At 38.5% G+C, this 14,349-nt stretch overlaps 1 protein-coding gene across 3 annotated transcripts in view; it reads left to right on the forward strand.

Moving 5' to 3' along the window:
• Positions 1-9,782, forward strand: part of CNOT6 (CCR4-NOT transcription complex subunit 6) — a 32,819-nt gene extending 23,037 nt beyond the window's left edge. For 2 of the 3 annotated variants that reach the window (XM_005147219.4, XM_005147220.4), the window contains exons 7-12: positions 1,059-1,216; positions 1,725-1,879; positions 2,234-2,388; positions 3,289-3,519; positions 4,809-5,011; positions 5,690-9,778. In XM_005147219.4, coding sequence (XP_005147276.1) covers positions 1,059-1,216; positions 1,725-1,879; positions 2,234-2,388; positions 3,289-3,519; positions 4,809-5,011; positions 5,690-5,902 — 1,115 coding nt within the window. In that variant the 3' untranslated portion in view covers positions 5,903-9,778. Of the gene's footprint in view, positions 1-1,058; positions 1,217-1,724; positions 1,880-2,233; positions 2,389-3,288; positions 3,520-4,808; positions 5,012-5,689 lie in introns of all 3 variants that reach the window. The other variant, XM_034066727.1, reaches the window with a different exon arrangement.
• The last annotated feature ends 4,567 nt before the right edge of the window (positions 9,783-14,349 follow it).

Raw genomic sequence — 14,349 nt, forward strand, 5'->3', positions numbered from 1 at the left:
GCTATCTTCTGAAAAACAAATGCTTAAACTGACCAATTATCTGTGCAGTGCTGACTAGCCAGGTGAACTAGATCTCCCAATTGGAAAACCTGTTACAGATTTACCCATTTCTTACCATAAAGTAGTTTCTTTTGAATTAACACTCTTCTTGGCAGAATTGAAACTGTTGTCCACAGCTAATAAAAGAGCTGAATTGTAACAGGCTTAACTGAATGTTTGCTGAAGAGTAAAAGAAATAATTCCCCCAAAATGGAGAATTCTTTTCAGTAACTAATATATCTCGATTCGGCACTTTTCTTGTTGTGGGATTCAGGCCATGTTTTATTATTTACTAATTTTTTTTCTGCATAAATTGCCTAAATAATACAGCCTCTTCTGTTTGCCTGCACACCAAAAAATTTAGTGTATTTCTCAGTTACTGCAGTCTTTCAGGCTGATGTACATTCCCCTAGCAAAACCCAAAGTCCATGCTGCTGGATTACCTGTCAGGTTGTCCCAAAGTGTCTCATTATCGCTTCTGTTCCAAATTCAAACAGAGAGTAGATGTTTCTTGCCTTTACACCTGAAGTGTAGGGTTTTTGAGGTGCAAACGCTTATTTTGCTGATACTTTTTCACTGTGCAGAGGGATCCATTGTGCCTATGGATCTGTTATAGCTCAAAGTGGTAATAATTGAAGTAGATTTTAAATAATCTATTTGAAGAGTTTGCAGACCTTTGTACAGCTATCAAATGTAAGTGCTCAAATACACTTACCTTGGTTTAGGCTTTTCACAGTAGCACAGCACTTAGCATAAAGTGCATTTGTGTGCTGTTTACTGCATTAATGGGGATTTTTGGTTTTCGTTTTCCAGTTAAATGCTAGAAGACAGCTGTTGTATGTGCAGACCTGTAATTTATCTTCTTAGAATATCAATTTTTAATATAGATCCATGTGCTGTGTTTCGGTACTAAAGCAAGACTCGATACATTTGCAGAAGACAAGAAGAATGTAATTTTGTGTGTGTATACATGTATTTGTTTAATATATCAGTGTGTAAGTAAGCTTCTTGTTCTGCAGCCTTGTTCTCTGTCATGTGTTACAACGTACTCTGCGATAAATACGCTACCCGGCAGCTGTATGGCTATTGTCCATCTTGGGCCTTGAACTGGGAATACAGAAAAAAAGCCATTATGCAGGAAATCCTGAGCTGCAATGCTGACATCATAAGTCTTCAGGTAAAAGATGTACTATGATTTCTCTCCCTTTTCTATTCCCCTGTGCTGGTTTCTCCACACGAAATGTATTTACAGTAAGCGGTGTGTTTTCAAAACCTTCTGAAAACAAAAGCAAAAAAGAAGTGATGTTTAGAACATTATTTGTTGCTTGACATCAAAAGAATGCTTTTCAGCCCACACTGTTGGAATGCGAACCAGCAGCTGCTGATCAAAGAAGGGTACGTGGGGGTGTCTGTGTTCCTCTGTGTGTGTATGGGGCTGTCATTGACATATTTTCAGATAAAAAGCTTGAGATAATCATAACTCTGGGGATTACAGAAATTCAATTTATATTTTCTTAAAATAGGGATATTGCTCTGAAATCTGCATTCTCTGATGTACTTAATTCTTTTTTTCCCCCTTAAATCTAATTTGAAAGCGATTTACATTTCTGAAGATTCTAAATAATATCAGCCTTCTGTGTTTTGCCAATAGTACATTCATACTGTGCTGTCTGATAACTTTGTAGGAGGTTGAAACAGAGCAGTACTACAGTTTTTTCCTGGTAGAGTTAAAAGAACGTGGCTACAATGGATTCTTCAGTCCAAAATCTAGAGCTAGGACAATGTCCGAACAGGAAAGGAAACATGTTGATGGTTGTGCAATATTTTTCAAAACGGAAAAGTAAGTGATGTGTTTTGCAAAGCCTTCTCTTGTGTCTTGCTCTCTTTCATGTAATTTCTCTGGTCAGTCTATAGCTCAAGCATCTTTGAACTTGAAACTACCGCAGAATTAGAGGCATGCACTACATTTCTATAGTTATCCCCTCCCATTACTTGAAACTAAGGCAGTAAAAATACATAAAAATGGCTAGAACTATATCCTATGAGTTCAGTTTTAAGATTTTATGGAATTATATTGTTGACTGAGATTTTCACATCATAAATGCATTTGAGCTTTAATTAAAAACTTACCTGCAACATTTCCTTTTGTATCTGGCTGCTGAAAAAAAAAACATGCATGATGTTTCTCTTTCAGATTTACTTTGGTTCAAAAACACACTGTTGAGTTCAATCAACTAGCAATGGCAAACTCGGAAGGTTCAGAAGCGATGCTAAACAGAGTTATGACAAAAGATAACATCGGAGTTGCTGTATTGTTGGAACTGCGAAAGGAATTGATAGAAATGTCATGTAAGTCCTATTTAATTTAGTTTCTTAATATATTTTCTTTCATTAACAAAATACAATTACTTTTGTGTAGTAGAAAGTAGGTTCTGCTGATGAATACAGCTTTGCACATCATATGTTCAGACAAATTTATTCCAAAGAGAATTTGGGAATAAGTCATACTGCTTAAATGCTGGAGATTCTTATTTTTTTCCACTTACACCTTTTTGCTTTAAGTGGGTTTTTTGCCTGAAGCTATTACAGGTATGAAAGAATCAGTGGGTGTTAGTCATGTGTTTCGGGATCATAAATCTGCATCAGTTTAGCTTGTTACTTTCTTCAATCTCATGCTCATACAACCTGTTTGTTCTGCCCTGTCACTCTTAATTTAGGAAATGTAAATTGGCTTTCAAGTATCGCAGTGGGTACCTACTCAACCTGTGTGATATTTACCCAAATGATATTTTATTAATTCAGATTCTAACAAGCCTGTTAAGAAGCACTTCTAGCAAGAGAGGTAACTAAGAATGTGGATAACTTAAAATTCAGAGCTCATTGCCTAATAAGTTATGAGCTGTGCCTGTTTACTATCACAACCTGAGGAAAACCATTGTAGTTTTTTTAAAACAACATTACTTGCCTGCTATTTATGTTAATTTACAGTATTCTTACATGCATAAGCATTACCTGTAACAAGCTAATCTATCTGTTAATGATCTTGAATGTGAAACAATTACTGCTAATGCTTTATATCAACTAAAACACATAGTAGGTGTAAGTGGAGTTGTATGACCCTCTTAAATGGTATTAACCCTGTTCAGGTTATACTGGTATTTTGCCTCCCTTCAAACATCTTGTTTAAAATCCAATAATAGTGTTTTGTGTTGCTGACCATGTAAGGTAAAAACTGGTTTTAAATTTTAGCTGGAAAGCCACACCTTGGGATGGAGAAGCAACTAGTTCTTGTAGCTAATGCACATATGCATTGGGACCCAGATTATTCTGATGTGAAGCTGGTTCAAACTATGATGTTCCTGTCCGAGGTAAAGAACATTATTGATAAAGCTTCTCGTAGTCTCAAACCTGGCGTTTCGGGAGAGCTTGGAACCATTCCACTTGTACTGTGTGCAGATCTCAATTCCCTACCAGACTCTGGTAAGAGTTCTCTAATTCACTTTTTTAGACTCTTTCAAGTGTGTGATAATTCAAATTTTACAGTCTTGCTTTTTTAAAGGGGTTTTCAATTTAGAGAATATATTGTTTGATATAAGCTCTAAAATACTAATAAAATAAAAGGAAGAGAGAAAAGATAGAACTGGTTCTTTTGTATGTGTCCTTATTGCCTGTGCAGTAGTGTAGCTATGTCTGGTCTTTCAGAAGCATTCTCATTGTTATCTTACAATACAGGAATGGAAAGGAAGACTATATCTTCCAAAAATAACTGGAAGCATGAGTATGTTGCTGATAATTGTGGGGTGTTTTAATTTTAAGTGTGACAAGATAGGGTCTTCTCTTTAAAGTTGCCACCATAGACTCATTTTCTGCAGCTCAATTATTTTAGGACTTCCAAAGTGTAACACCTTTCCTACTAGAAAGTAATTCTTCAGAGCACTTTACTAAATGCAGCTATTTTTGCCTTGGTGGTAACTTTAATAGAGTGCAAGAAATTAACAGTGATGGCTTTCTTGGCTTTCTCAGGTACCCAGCTGAAGTGCTGAACTCAAAAGCCATCTTTCCTTCTTATTACTAGTTGTCCAATATAATAATCTCCATTCCTGATCTCCCTTCTGGCCACTGCTTTTCAACTCTTAACATCTGCTGGGTTGATAGGAGCAGTTACTGCTCAGCAGTACTGGAAACTTGATTCTTTTTGAACCCAGGAAACCAAGTATCACTAGTGGCTATTGCAGTAGCCACTTCATGTGTCTGATTGTGTCTTTAGAGCAACTAATAGCTGCTCTTACCTTCTAGAACCTTAACACAGCTATTCTGGAATTAAGAGGCGTGGTCATTGACAAATCTTGTCGATTCGGCTTTGCAGCCTCTAATTTTATTTGAAGCAGTGGTACTGAAGTTGTTTTTTTATAACATTTTAGCTGAAGAATGTTGAAAGCCAAGACGAGCATAGAGAAGAGGAAGCTGACTGCTTAGTATCTGTGGAACTTTATTTCTACTTGTCTCGTATCCCTCCCCAGTCTGTTCCTTAATAACCTTCTTGTTTTTATTAAAGAAAGATGTCTGTTCTAGGTGGCATTTACTCTTGATATGCATATACATTGTCTTGCAATATTGTAAAAGAACTACTGCTGACTATTGTATATGCTTTAAGGATTTGCTTATATAAAGCATATATAAGATTTAGTTGCAAGACTCAGGGTACCTACACACTCTTAGCTGCTGAGTGCTTATTAATACCATCTTGTATGTGTGCGCCTCTCTAATAGGTGTTGTTGAGTACTTGAGCACTGGTGGTGTGGAAACAAACCACAAAGATTTTAAGGAACTGAGATACAATGAAAGTCTTACTAACTTCAGCTGTAATGGAAAAAATGGAACAACAAATGGAAGAATTACACATGGTTTCAAGTTGAAGAGTGCCTATGAGAATGGTCTAATGCCTTACACAAATTACACATTTGACTTCAAGGTGAGGCCTTGGCTGATATTTTGGGCAAGTTTCCTTTTTTGGGTTTTAACTAATGTGTTTGCTGTACAAAAATGGTTAACAAGCAAGTTAATCTGTTTGGGGAGCTAACACTAAATTCACCAAGTTTATATTTAAAACATAGCAAACTAGAGTGTTCAACACTTCAGTCTCATAGAAATCAGATTTTCCTTGTTAGTAACTTGTTAATAGATTCACAAGAGTTGGGGTGCTGTTAACCTTTCTTGTAAACATGAAGATTTTATATGTTAATACTCCAAGCTAAATGAAATAGCTCAACAGGGGCACTGAGGCTGTAACTTCAAGGAAGTACTCTCTATTGCTGCTGGAAAAATCTTATTGCTCTGTGACTCAGGGAAAACAAGACTGCTCTTTTCTTCTTCACAATCAGTTAAATGTGATTTGGAGCTATGTAGGAGGCTGGAAATTGTAACCCACAAAAGCATAGCAGAAGTGATACTGGGTTGACTTGACTTTTGTTTTCCTAATCTATATTGAGCAAATCAACGGACATAGAAAGTAGAAATTGTCCTAAGTTGATACTGTAAAGAAAGAGCGGTAGCATTTTGCTTACTCATAAGACTGAGCTCACCTTTTCTTTGGAAGAATAACTTGAGTCAATAATATATATTAATAATTTTGTTTCTTCTCTTGTTTTAGGGTATTATTGACTACATCTTCTACTCTAAACCTCAGCTAAACATACTTGGCATTCTTGGACCTTTGGATCATCATTGGTTAATAGAGAACAATATAAGTGGTTGTCCACATCCACTCATCCCTTCTGACCACTTCTCACTTTTTGCACAACTGGAGCTTTTGCTGCCTTTCCTGCCTCCTGTAAATGGAATCCATCTCCCTGGCAGGAGGTAGTCAAGTACATTTGAGAGGGCAACCTCAATCTAACTTGTACAATTGTAAAATCTGAATATAGAGGAGTGAGGTATGGCCAACAGGGATTTTTTTTTCTTAATAATGTTAATCTTAAATCTAATTATTTGCTAAAGACATAGTAAAAGCCAGGTGCTATCAACAGACACAATTCTGAGCCCAATATACTTTGTATACTGTTCGACAGTGATCGGTGCATTTGCACCTTTCTTTAATACGTTACAATTAACCTTCCTGTTTCTTTTATCCAACGTGACATTTTCATGCCTTGAAATAGGGAATTGTTATACAGTATATTCTCTTTGCACAGTTATCTGTAGCACTACTTTTTTGAGGCCAGTAGGAACATCCACAGAACATTCTTCCGTACTTCACTCCCTCCTTTTTCAGACTTGTTTGTAAAATATAGAATTTGAATTTAGCCTTTATTGATTGTATATGAACAACAGAAAACCTGATTTATGAGATTTTGTACTTTAAAAGGAAAAAAAAAAGAAAAATCAGATTTGGAAAATGATTGTATTGTAAACTAAGGCTAAATTTTTATCTGTTTTCATGTGTTATAAAGGCCAGCTTGTAAAAGAGGTTGTCACAGGTTTTCTCTGCTAATGATTTGCACTGTTAGGGTTTTGTTAGCCCTTTTATACTACTTTTTATGTTCAGTTGAGGACGTTGCTTTTAAAATCCAAACGTATAAAACCACAGTATGTTACAGAGATAACAAAGTACATTCTGTTTATTTCTGACTAAAAGAGAAAAGCATAGAGTTCTCGCAGAACAGATAAGCTAAGCAGTGAATCTAAGTAGACCTGTAAGGATGGAAAGCTATTGCTGATGTGTATAGGCTCAGATATTTTTCTCATCTCTTAACTTCTAAAGTACAATGTAGGAATACTCGTGTACAGCTTCTTCATTTCTGTTTTAAATACTTGTCCTATCTCCACTGTGCCTGCTTCGATTTGTTCTCAACTAGCACTGCCTGTGCATGCAGAGAGATCCTGTGCATCCTCTTTTATTTTTTTAAATAATGTTAACACTTGTGAAGATTTTATGAAGATACTTTTGTATAAGCTGTGGCATCTTCTTTTCCTTTGTGAAGCATTGGATATCACACTTTTGGAACATGTTCAGGTTATGGGTACACAGTTTCTAGCTTCTAATACCCATGCACTGCTTCTTTCAGTGTCATTGCACAGTGCTGTTTTTCCCACTGAGAATTACTATCATGTGAACTCTCTTTTCGTTTAAGTGTGTTCCTCAGTTTCAGAAAGTATAATTCCTTGAAGAATAAAACCCAACCTAACATTTTCTACCGATGAAGCAGTGTAAAATAAATGCATTTTCAATACAGGTCCCAAAGACAATTCTTCAGATCATTTTTTTTAAAGTGACCAAGTCTTTGTTTTAAAGTGTCAAGCAAGACTAAAGTTATAGTGTACCCTCAGTGCCATTTGTGTCATGAAGCCAAGTCTGTAACAGCTTACAAATTTAACTTGTCTATTTGTATCCTAAAAGGGAGAGAATTTATCATCTCCTCAAACTAATACAACTTAAATAATCAATGTAAAAAGAAATAAAAAAGGATAGAGAGCTTGGTCTTAAACAGCTTTTGTTTCAGCTGCGGGCAGGGAAGCAAAAGGACACTGAGCATTAAGAGAAAACTTTCTAAATATTGTGAATTTTTATATATAAAGAGAGTGGATTGGTAATAATGATTCAAAATTTTATTGAGGAGTCAGCACGTGAGTGTGCTCCAACCGTTCTGTTTGAAGATGAAGTCAAAACGGACAAACAGTTCGGCTGTGTAAAATGTACATTTTAAAATTGCAATAGGAGAAACTTTGATCTTGAATCCTTGTCTGGGACCTGATCTCTTGGGGTTATTTTGGTTTTGGTTTTAGTTGTGAAAACACCAAACCTGTCCAGTTTATAATCAGTACATTTAAATGCTGGTAGTGTTGCTGTAGTAGACTTAATGCGTAGTGTTATTATTTTTTTCTGTTTGTTTTTTGGGGGTTTTTTTGTAAAGTGTGAATAAAAAGGTGTTTTACTCATGTTTCCTTAATGATGTCTTGGTAATGTACATCATGATCATTTCCAGTGATGATGAGCCAGTTTAGCTTGTCAAACTAAGCAAACTATTGTTTCTTTTCTGATTCTCTGGATTGTGTAAATGAGTCCAGAAAGCTTTACAGAAGGGGAAGGGAAGCACTTACTCATTTTGTATTTTTTTAGAGGGGGATAATTTACTTTAATAGATGCTGGAGCTTGAGTGCACTTGTTAGATTCTAAAGGTTTGAGCTTTACCCAATACGTGTTCTCCTCTATTAGGTAGTCTTAAAAAAGCTATTTGACTTTACGACAGCATATTAAAATATGGCCCCTTTGTGCTTTTGGAGACAACTGTTCCTGCAGAGTCACCTCACAGTTGAAGGGTCCACTTAAGTAACTGTTTCCTCCAGCTTTTATACTAGTCCAACAGGTCCCAATCAAAAACCCACTGAACACATTGAAGACACTCCTTTGACTTCACTGGGTTTTAACTGGGCTGCAGCTGTGACTCGGGGGCTGAGGGAAGGAGAAATGTTTAGAGTTTAGGGAAAGACCAGATGGCACCAAAACAGAGCTGAGAGAAACGTTGTCAAACAATCCTTCAAAGAAAATAGATCCCTGTGTCAAACAAATCTAACTCAGAAGTCTCAATTTCCAGCTATAACGTAGAATAAGGCAATAAACAGTGTCTTCACAAAATGAAAATGTTTCCTTCATAGTTTTTAACACAGAATGGTTAATTGCAGTACTTTTGTTTGAGATGGTTTTCGGTGTTGCCATAATGTACCTTCAGTGTTCTTGTTGTAAAAGCACATAGAGCAAAAGTCACAGGACGTCCTTGGGGTTGAAAGGATTTATTTAGGTTAGACCAGGCTTTTTTTCCACTTAAAGTACAGTCAGCCATATCTTGTCTGCTTTTATTTACATTTACCAAGAGTTCTTGGGTGTCAAAGTGTAAACTGAAACACACCTTTAACTAAAAGAATGGATTAGAGGACAAGACTAATACCACGAGTTACCGCTTTTAACATAACACAAGTGGGGGGGAAAGAGCATATAAGTCAGTGTGTGTCGTAATTATTTTGTCCTTTTAGCAGCTTTAAAAAGTCCAATTTCGCTAGTATTTGACAAAATTGGCTGTAAGAACATTTATATCAACATTTTGGATGTAACTTTAGCAAATCTCAAAGGGTTTTTTGGAACGGAATCAGAAAATAGTTTATGGTTTGCTTTTGCGACCACACTAAAGCTTTATGAAAGGCAAAATAATTACACCACCATTGGGGAGAAAGAAAAAACCAAACTAATTACACTGTAAAACTTAAAAGATTGAGTTAACTGCTTAAGTAGCAAGCCTTTCTCATCCAGCCAGACACAGTATTTTTTAGTATGTTAACTGCTATTCTTTTCCTTTGGTTGCATAAATTTGTAACACTTTAAGTGTCTTGGTATGTTTAAGTAGTGTCTAAAATAGAATCTCTTAGTCTTTATTCACAGTACTTCTGTATAATGTGTAATGCACTGGACTAACTCTTGTTTACCATTCATGTAACAAAAACCAGCACATTATCTGCACTAAGCTCAAAGAATGTTGCATTTGTCTATAGGCAGCTCTTCAATAAGATAAATGGGAAACTGAATATGGTCTGATGGTAAACAAGGGCTTTTACTGTTCTCTTCAGTGGAACTTTCTTCTTGGTCAAATTTTAACTAGTTAGTATTATATTTATATACAGGGTCTTCTTTTTCTTTACCAATGTATTTTCCTACTCATAGCTGACCAATAAATCCAATATCTGTTTCAAAGCTTCTTGAAGTCTAATTCATATTTTAATTCCTAAAGCTTTTCCTGAAGACTTGCACATACAGCCAAAGTGAGGGAAGTGAGTAAAATGCAGGAAACTCGATAATCCCCAAAAGGCTTGCCCATACTTTGTTATTTTATGGATCTGCAGATCAGAAAGCTGCTTGAATAATTTGGATTTGGATTGTGAGGACCTGACACGTAATGCCTCCAAACTTACGTCCAAACCTACTCTGATCTCTGCTCCATGTCTTGATATCTGGCCATCATCTCATCTTCCCAAGTCAGTTAGTAAGGTCAGTTGTGCAGTGTAGGACCACAGGTTTTGTCTGGGTCCTGTAGATCCTGCTCCTTCCTTCCTCTTCCCTTGCCACACCAGAAAGCCTAAAGTACCTTTGGTCTTGGCATCAGGAAGGGATTCAACAATGCCATTAATTTGCCCTCAGAAGGAAGCAAAGTAGAGATTCCATGCATTTAATTTTCCCTCAGGAATGCTGTTCAGCCAACTCTTGTTCTATTGGGAGAGATGTCATCTTTATCAGAGTGTATGTGTAACAGTGGAGGCTCATGTTTTACATGATGGTCCTATCACTAACAACAGACAACATCTGAGCACACTTGCTGCATAAAGCCCTGAAGCACGTGAGACACCTCACTGGCATCCCTGCATCTCTTCAGAACTCATGTGCAGTATGTTGGCACTGCTTTGCTTTGAAATAAATGATCTAGCTCGGTGTTTCCATGAATACCACATGCCACAGGGTGTTCAGCTTGTTCGTGGTTTTAAATCTGCTGTCTGGAAGCAGCTGTAAGTCCCCAACAGAGCGATGAGTCCATCCCAGACTCCAGCAATGAGTGTTTCGGTTCTGTCTCACGGCTGAGGGTTTAATTCTCATCATCACCTCTGCAGTCTGGCCACTAGATGGTGTGGGTAACACAGGCATCATGTATACAGAGCGCGACTCTGACTCAGTGCCATCCAGAAAGGGTGGCTTGTAGAATTCCCATTAGGAGTATTTGTGGGAATTCTGGCCCAGGAATAAACCTTTTCTGGTAGCAGCAGTTGGTTTGGTAACATCCATGCCAATTAAATACTGGCTTTATGGATCCCGACAGGAATAGGAAAGGACCTACTTCATCCTCAATGATAAAATCAATCTAGGGCCTTCCCTTACTGTGTTTAATCTATTTAGAGCTGTGTTTTGAATACAGTTGCTACATGGTTCCACACTGGAGTTTATGAGCTCTTAAATAGTATCTGCTAACCTGGCTTGTAAGTACTGGAAGATCTATCTGTAGAGAAACTGACAAAATCAGTGGAGAACGTGGTGTCCTATCCAGAGAGTGTATACGGAAAACAGCATCTCTCACTCGAAGGATTGAGTTGAGCTTGTGTCCTGTGGTCCTAAGCCAGGCAGGACAAAATTTGGCTTTCCTTAGCTTGCAGTACAATACCTACAGCAATTTCAATATAGTTGAATACACAGATCACTATCCAGACTCCGAGTTACTGGACCTTCATACCCCATATTTGCTGGCTCTTAAGTGGTAGCACAATGTTGGGTTTGTGCATTATAGGGTGGAAATTTCCCAAATCAGCGCAGGTGACTGCATTTCTTTTCTACTGACATGGGTAGAGCAGAGGAGCCTTAAAACATCTGGAGTTGAGCCAAGAGAGAGGGAAGGAGGAGAAACTGAGACAAAGGTAAGTGGAACACACAAGACTATGCAAGGTACATGGGGTGGCCTTTTGGAAGAAGCTGTACTTCATTAAAGGTGAGTGTTCTAGTTATTTTCTTGCTTTTCATCTTCCCCTCCTAACCTAGAGGCACTAATTGTTCACTCTCCAAATGTTCCCTTACTCTCTTTGCATGGAAAGCAGTAAAGCTAATTAAGCTACAGGGACCTTTGGTGCATTTGGGTGTTTTCTTACTCGAAAATAAGCTTAGTACTCTCACAGATCATCAGTTTTTAAGAGGTACCAAGGTATGTTCTGGTTAAATCTTCCCAGTGCCTTAGTGGGCAGTATTCGTTTTAAAAATGCTTGAAGATTATTGTGCAAAAATGTACATTGCAGAAGATAAAAACACACACTCGCTGGGTTTTAGTGACCACAAAGATTAAATTGTTCCCAGTCAGTTTTAGGGTTTTTTCTAGGTTTTTGGTTTTTTTTTCTAGTGCCAGACTGCTATAGTGACTGCTATAGTGACCTAACAGTAGTTTCTCAGATGTGGTTAATGGTCTTGATAGCTCTTTGGAGGGTGGATTTCTTGCTTTTATTTCCCTTCTTCCTTTTCAAAGCATAGTGCACTAGTTAACAGACTGCTTATTGGACAGGAGGACTAAGACCTATTGCATCTAAAAGACCTGAACCAAGCTGTGGGCTGGTTTTGCTGATCCTGGTAGCAGGACACCACCAAGACACAGACTGAATGGGGGAAAGCCACAGATGTGCATGGATTGCTTTTTGCTATCTCCTTCCCCCCCACCTCTCCTGGATAAAGCAGTGGGAGAAGGGAGTGTTAGGAATCACATACAAGCTGCTCATGAGAAGCATCCTGTCTGACATTGTGTCTAGGGTACCCCCATGGCAGGGCTGTTGCTTCTTCTAAAGTGTTGGTGCAAAGCTCTACCTTCTCTCATTTAGGTGTTGGGATGCTGCAAACCGAGTTCTTGTTACACGTGTGCACTCACACAGGTCATGGGGTGCATAACGTGCCCTCCATGGAGGAGCTGCTGCTGAAGCTGCAGAAATATGAATGAGAGGTTCTGTGCAAAGCAAGCCAACAGAGATATTTAATACCTGTCTCAGTTAACACCTCTGGAGACTGAGCTTCTTTTGTCTCGGCATGGTTATGAGTTTTCCAGTGAACAACAGCAACTCTAGCCAGTAAACAGTGTACCCGTATTGCCCGGTGAGAGATGAGCAAGTCAAACACCCTTCAGACTACAGTCTGATTTTCTGTTCTCACTTCATTAATTTATGTGTTTTCATCCCCTTTGCAGTGCTTTCAGGCTGAGTGTAAAGCAGCTGAAGGTTTATACTGCCCTAGCTGCTCTCTGGGAGGCTGTACCCCTGTAGTGGTGTGGGCTCTTCCTGCAAATGCTTGCATGTATTAAGCCAGAAACATTTCTGGTGTAAGATTAGGTAATGGACAACAGGAAGGGCTGAGATTGCTCTGTGTAACATATTCTCCCTTAGCTGGGATCCTTCATGCAGACACTAAGTGAGGGAAGAGGGAGATGAACAAAAGGTAGAGGGCCCAAGATGACCAAAAAAGTTTTCCATTACATCACTGGGAAGAGATATTCAGGAGTACAACAAGTGAAGGTACCACATGTGTGTGTAGAACAGATGACTCTCTTCCATGAGACCTGTCCTAACCCACCAAGCCACTGCAGGCAGGAGGGCCAGTCCCTGACTTCCAGCACCGAACATGTGAATTCACATCCCACTGAACTGGGTTTACCCTTTTTGCTGGGTCCAGCCTTAAGGCTTTGGTCTGGCTGTACGACTTAATTAAGCTTTCCCATTTGACAGTGTGAAAACTCTGCTTTCACCTGGTTACATCATCTTCATCAGCCAGCCAGCCTTTCCATTACATTTGTCTTTGTATTACTCATGTCCTGTAGGAGCTATTGAAATGAACAATGAGAAAGGACTCACCCAGTGCTGCAGCACGTGCTCCCCTTTTACCCCTGTGATTCTTTGCTGGCTATGAAAAGTTTCTATATAATTACCTTTCCTTGCAGGTTTGTCTGATCTTACAAATCCTCCTCCTTCCCCTAAGTAAGAATTATTCCCATTCTACAGAAGGCAGAAAATAACTCAAAAAGCCAGAATGCCTTCATTCTGCTGGGTGGGTAGGTTCCCTCCTCTGACCCCAGTCAAAGAAATCCATGCAGTGCTGTGCTTTGTTTTCGTGGTGATTAAAGATACTGCTGCTGTGGAACATGTTGTACAAGGTTCTGAAAGCAATGGCTCCTTAACTATGTCTGCAAAGGCCCTGATCCATAACAATACATGTTGTCTGTTGTACAACAGAGCTGAAATAGCTTGGGAGTTGACGTGCATCCAGGATGGGAGTGCTTGTACCAGGAGCATTAAGTTCGACTGTTTTATTATGATCCAAACCAGAAACACCTCTTCAGGAAAAAAAGTATATATAATGTGACAAACTGCCCTGTAAATACAGCCCTTGATACTGGTAATGAAAAGAAAGAATTCCAATAGAGCATTCTGTCTGATAGCTGGCTCCCTTTGGCCCTGTTGTGTCTCAGAGACTGACGAAGTTGTGACAGACTGGATTAAGTGTTGCTGTTCCTGGAGAGGCAGGAAAATGGGAAGCACGACACAACTTTGCAGAACATTTTGAACTTCATTTTGAAATGGAATGGTGAGAATTGGCCGAACGGCACCGGATGTAGCAGAATTTGGTGGTGAGGCTTTGTTTCCTTGGCAATTTTGGCAGTGGTTGTTTCCATCCTGTTTTTCAAGCATCAGAATTTCCAAGGCAATGGGCATGCCTCTGCCAGGCCTGATGGGATGACATTTACATGTTGATGTGATTTT

Source organism: Melopsittacus undulatus, chromosome 10 (assembly GCF_012275295.1).
Source record: "Melopsittacus undulatus isolate bMelUnd1 chromosome 10, bMelUnd1.mat.Z, whole genome shotgun sequence".
In the NCBI taxonomy this organism is placed as follows: domain Eukaryota; kingdom Metazoa; phylum Chordata; class Aves; order Psittaciformes; family Psittaculidae; genus Melopsittacus; species Melopsittacus undulatus.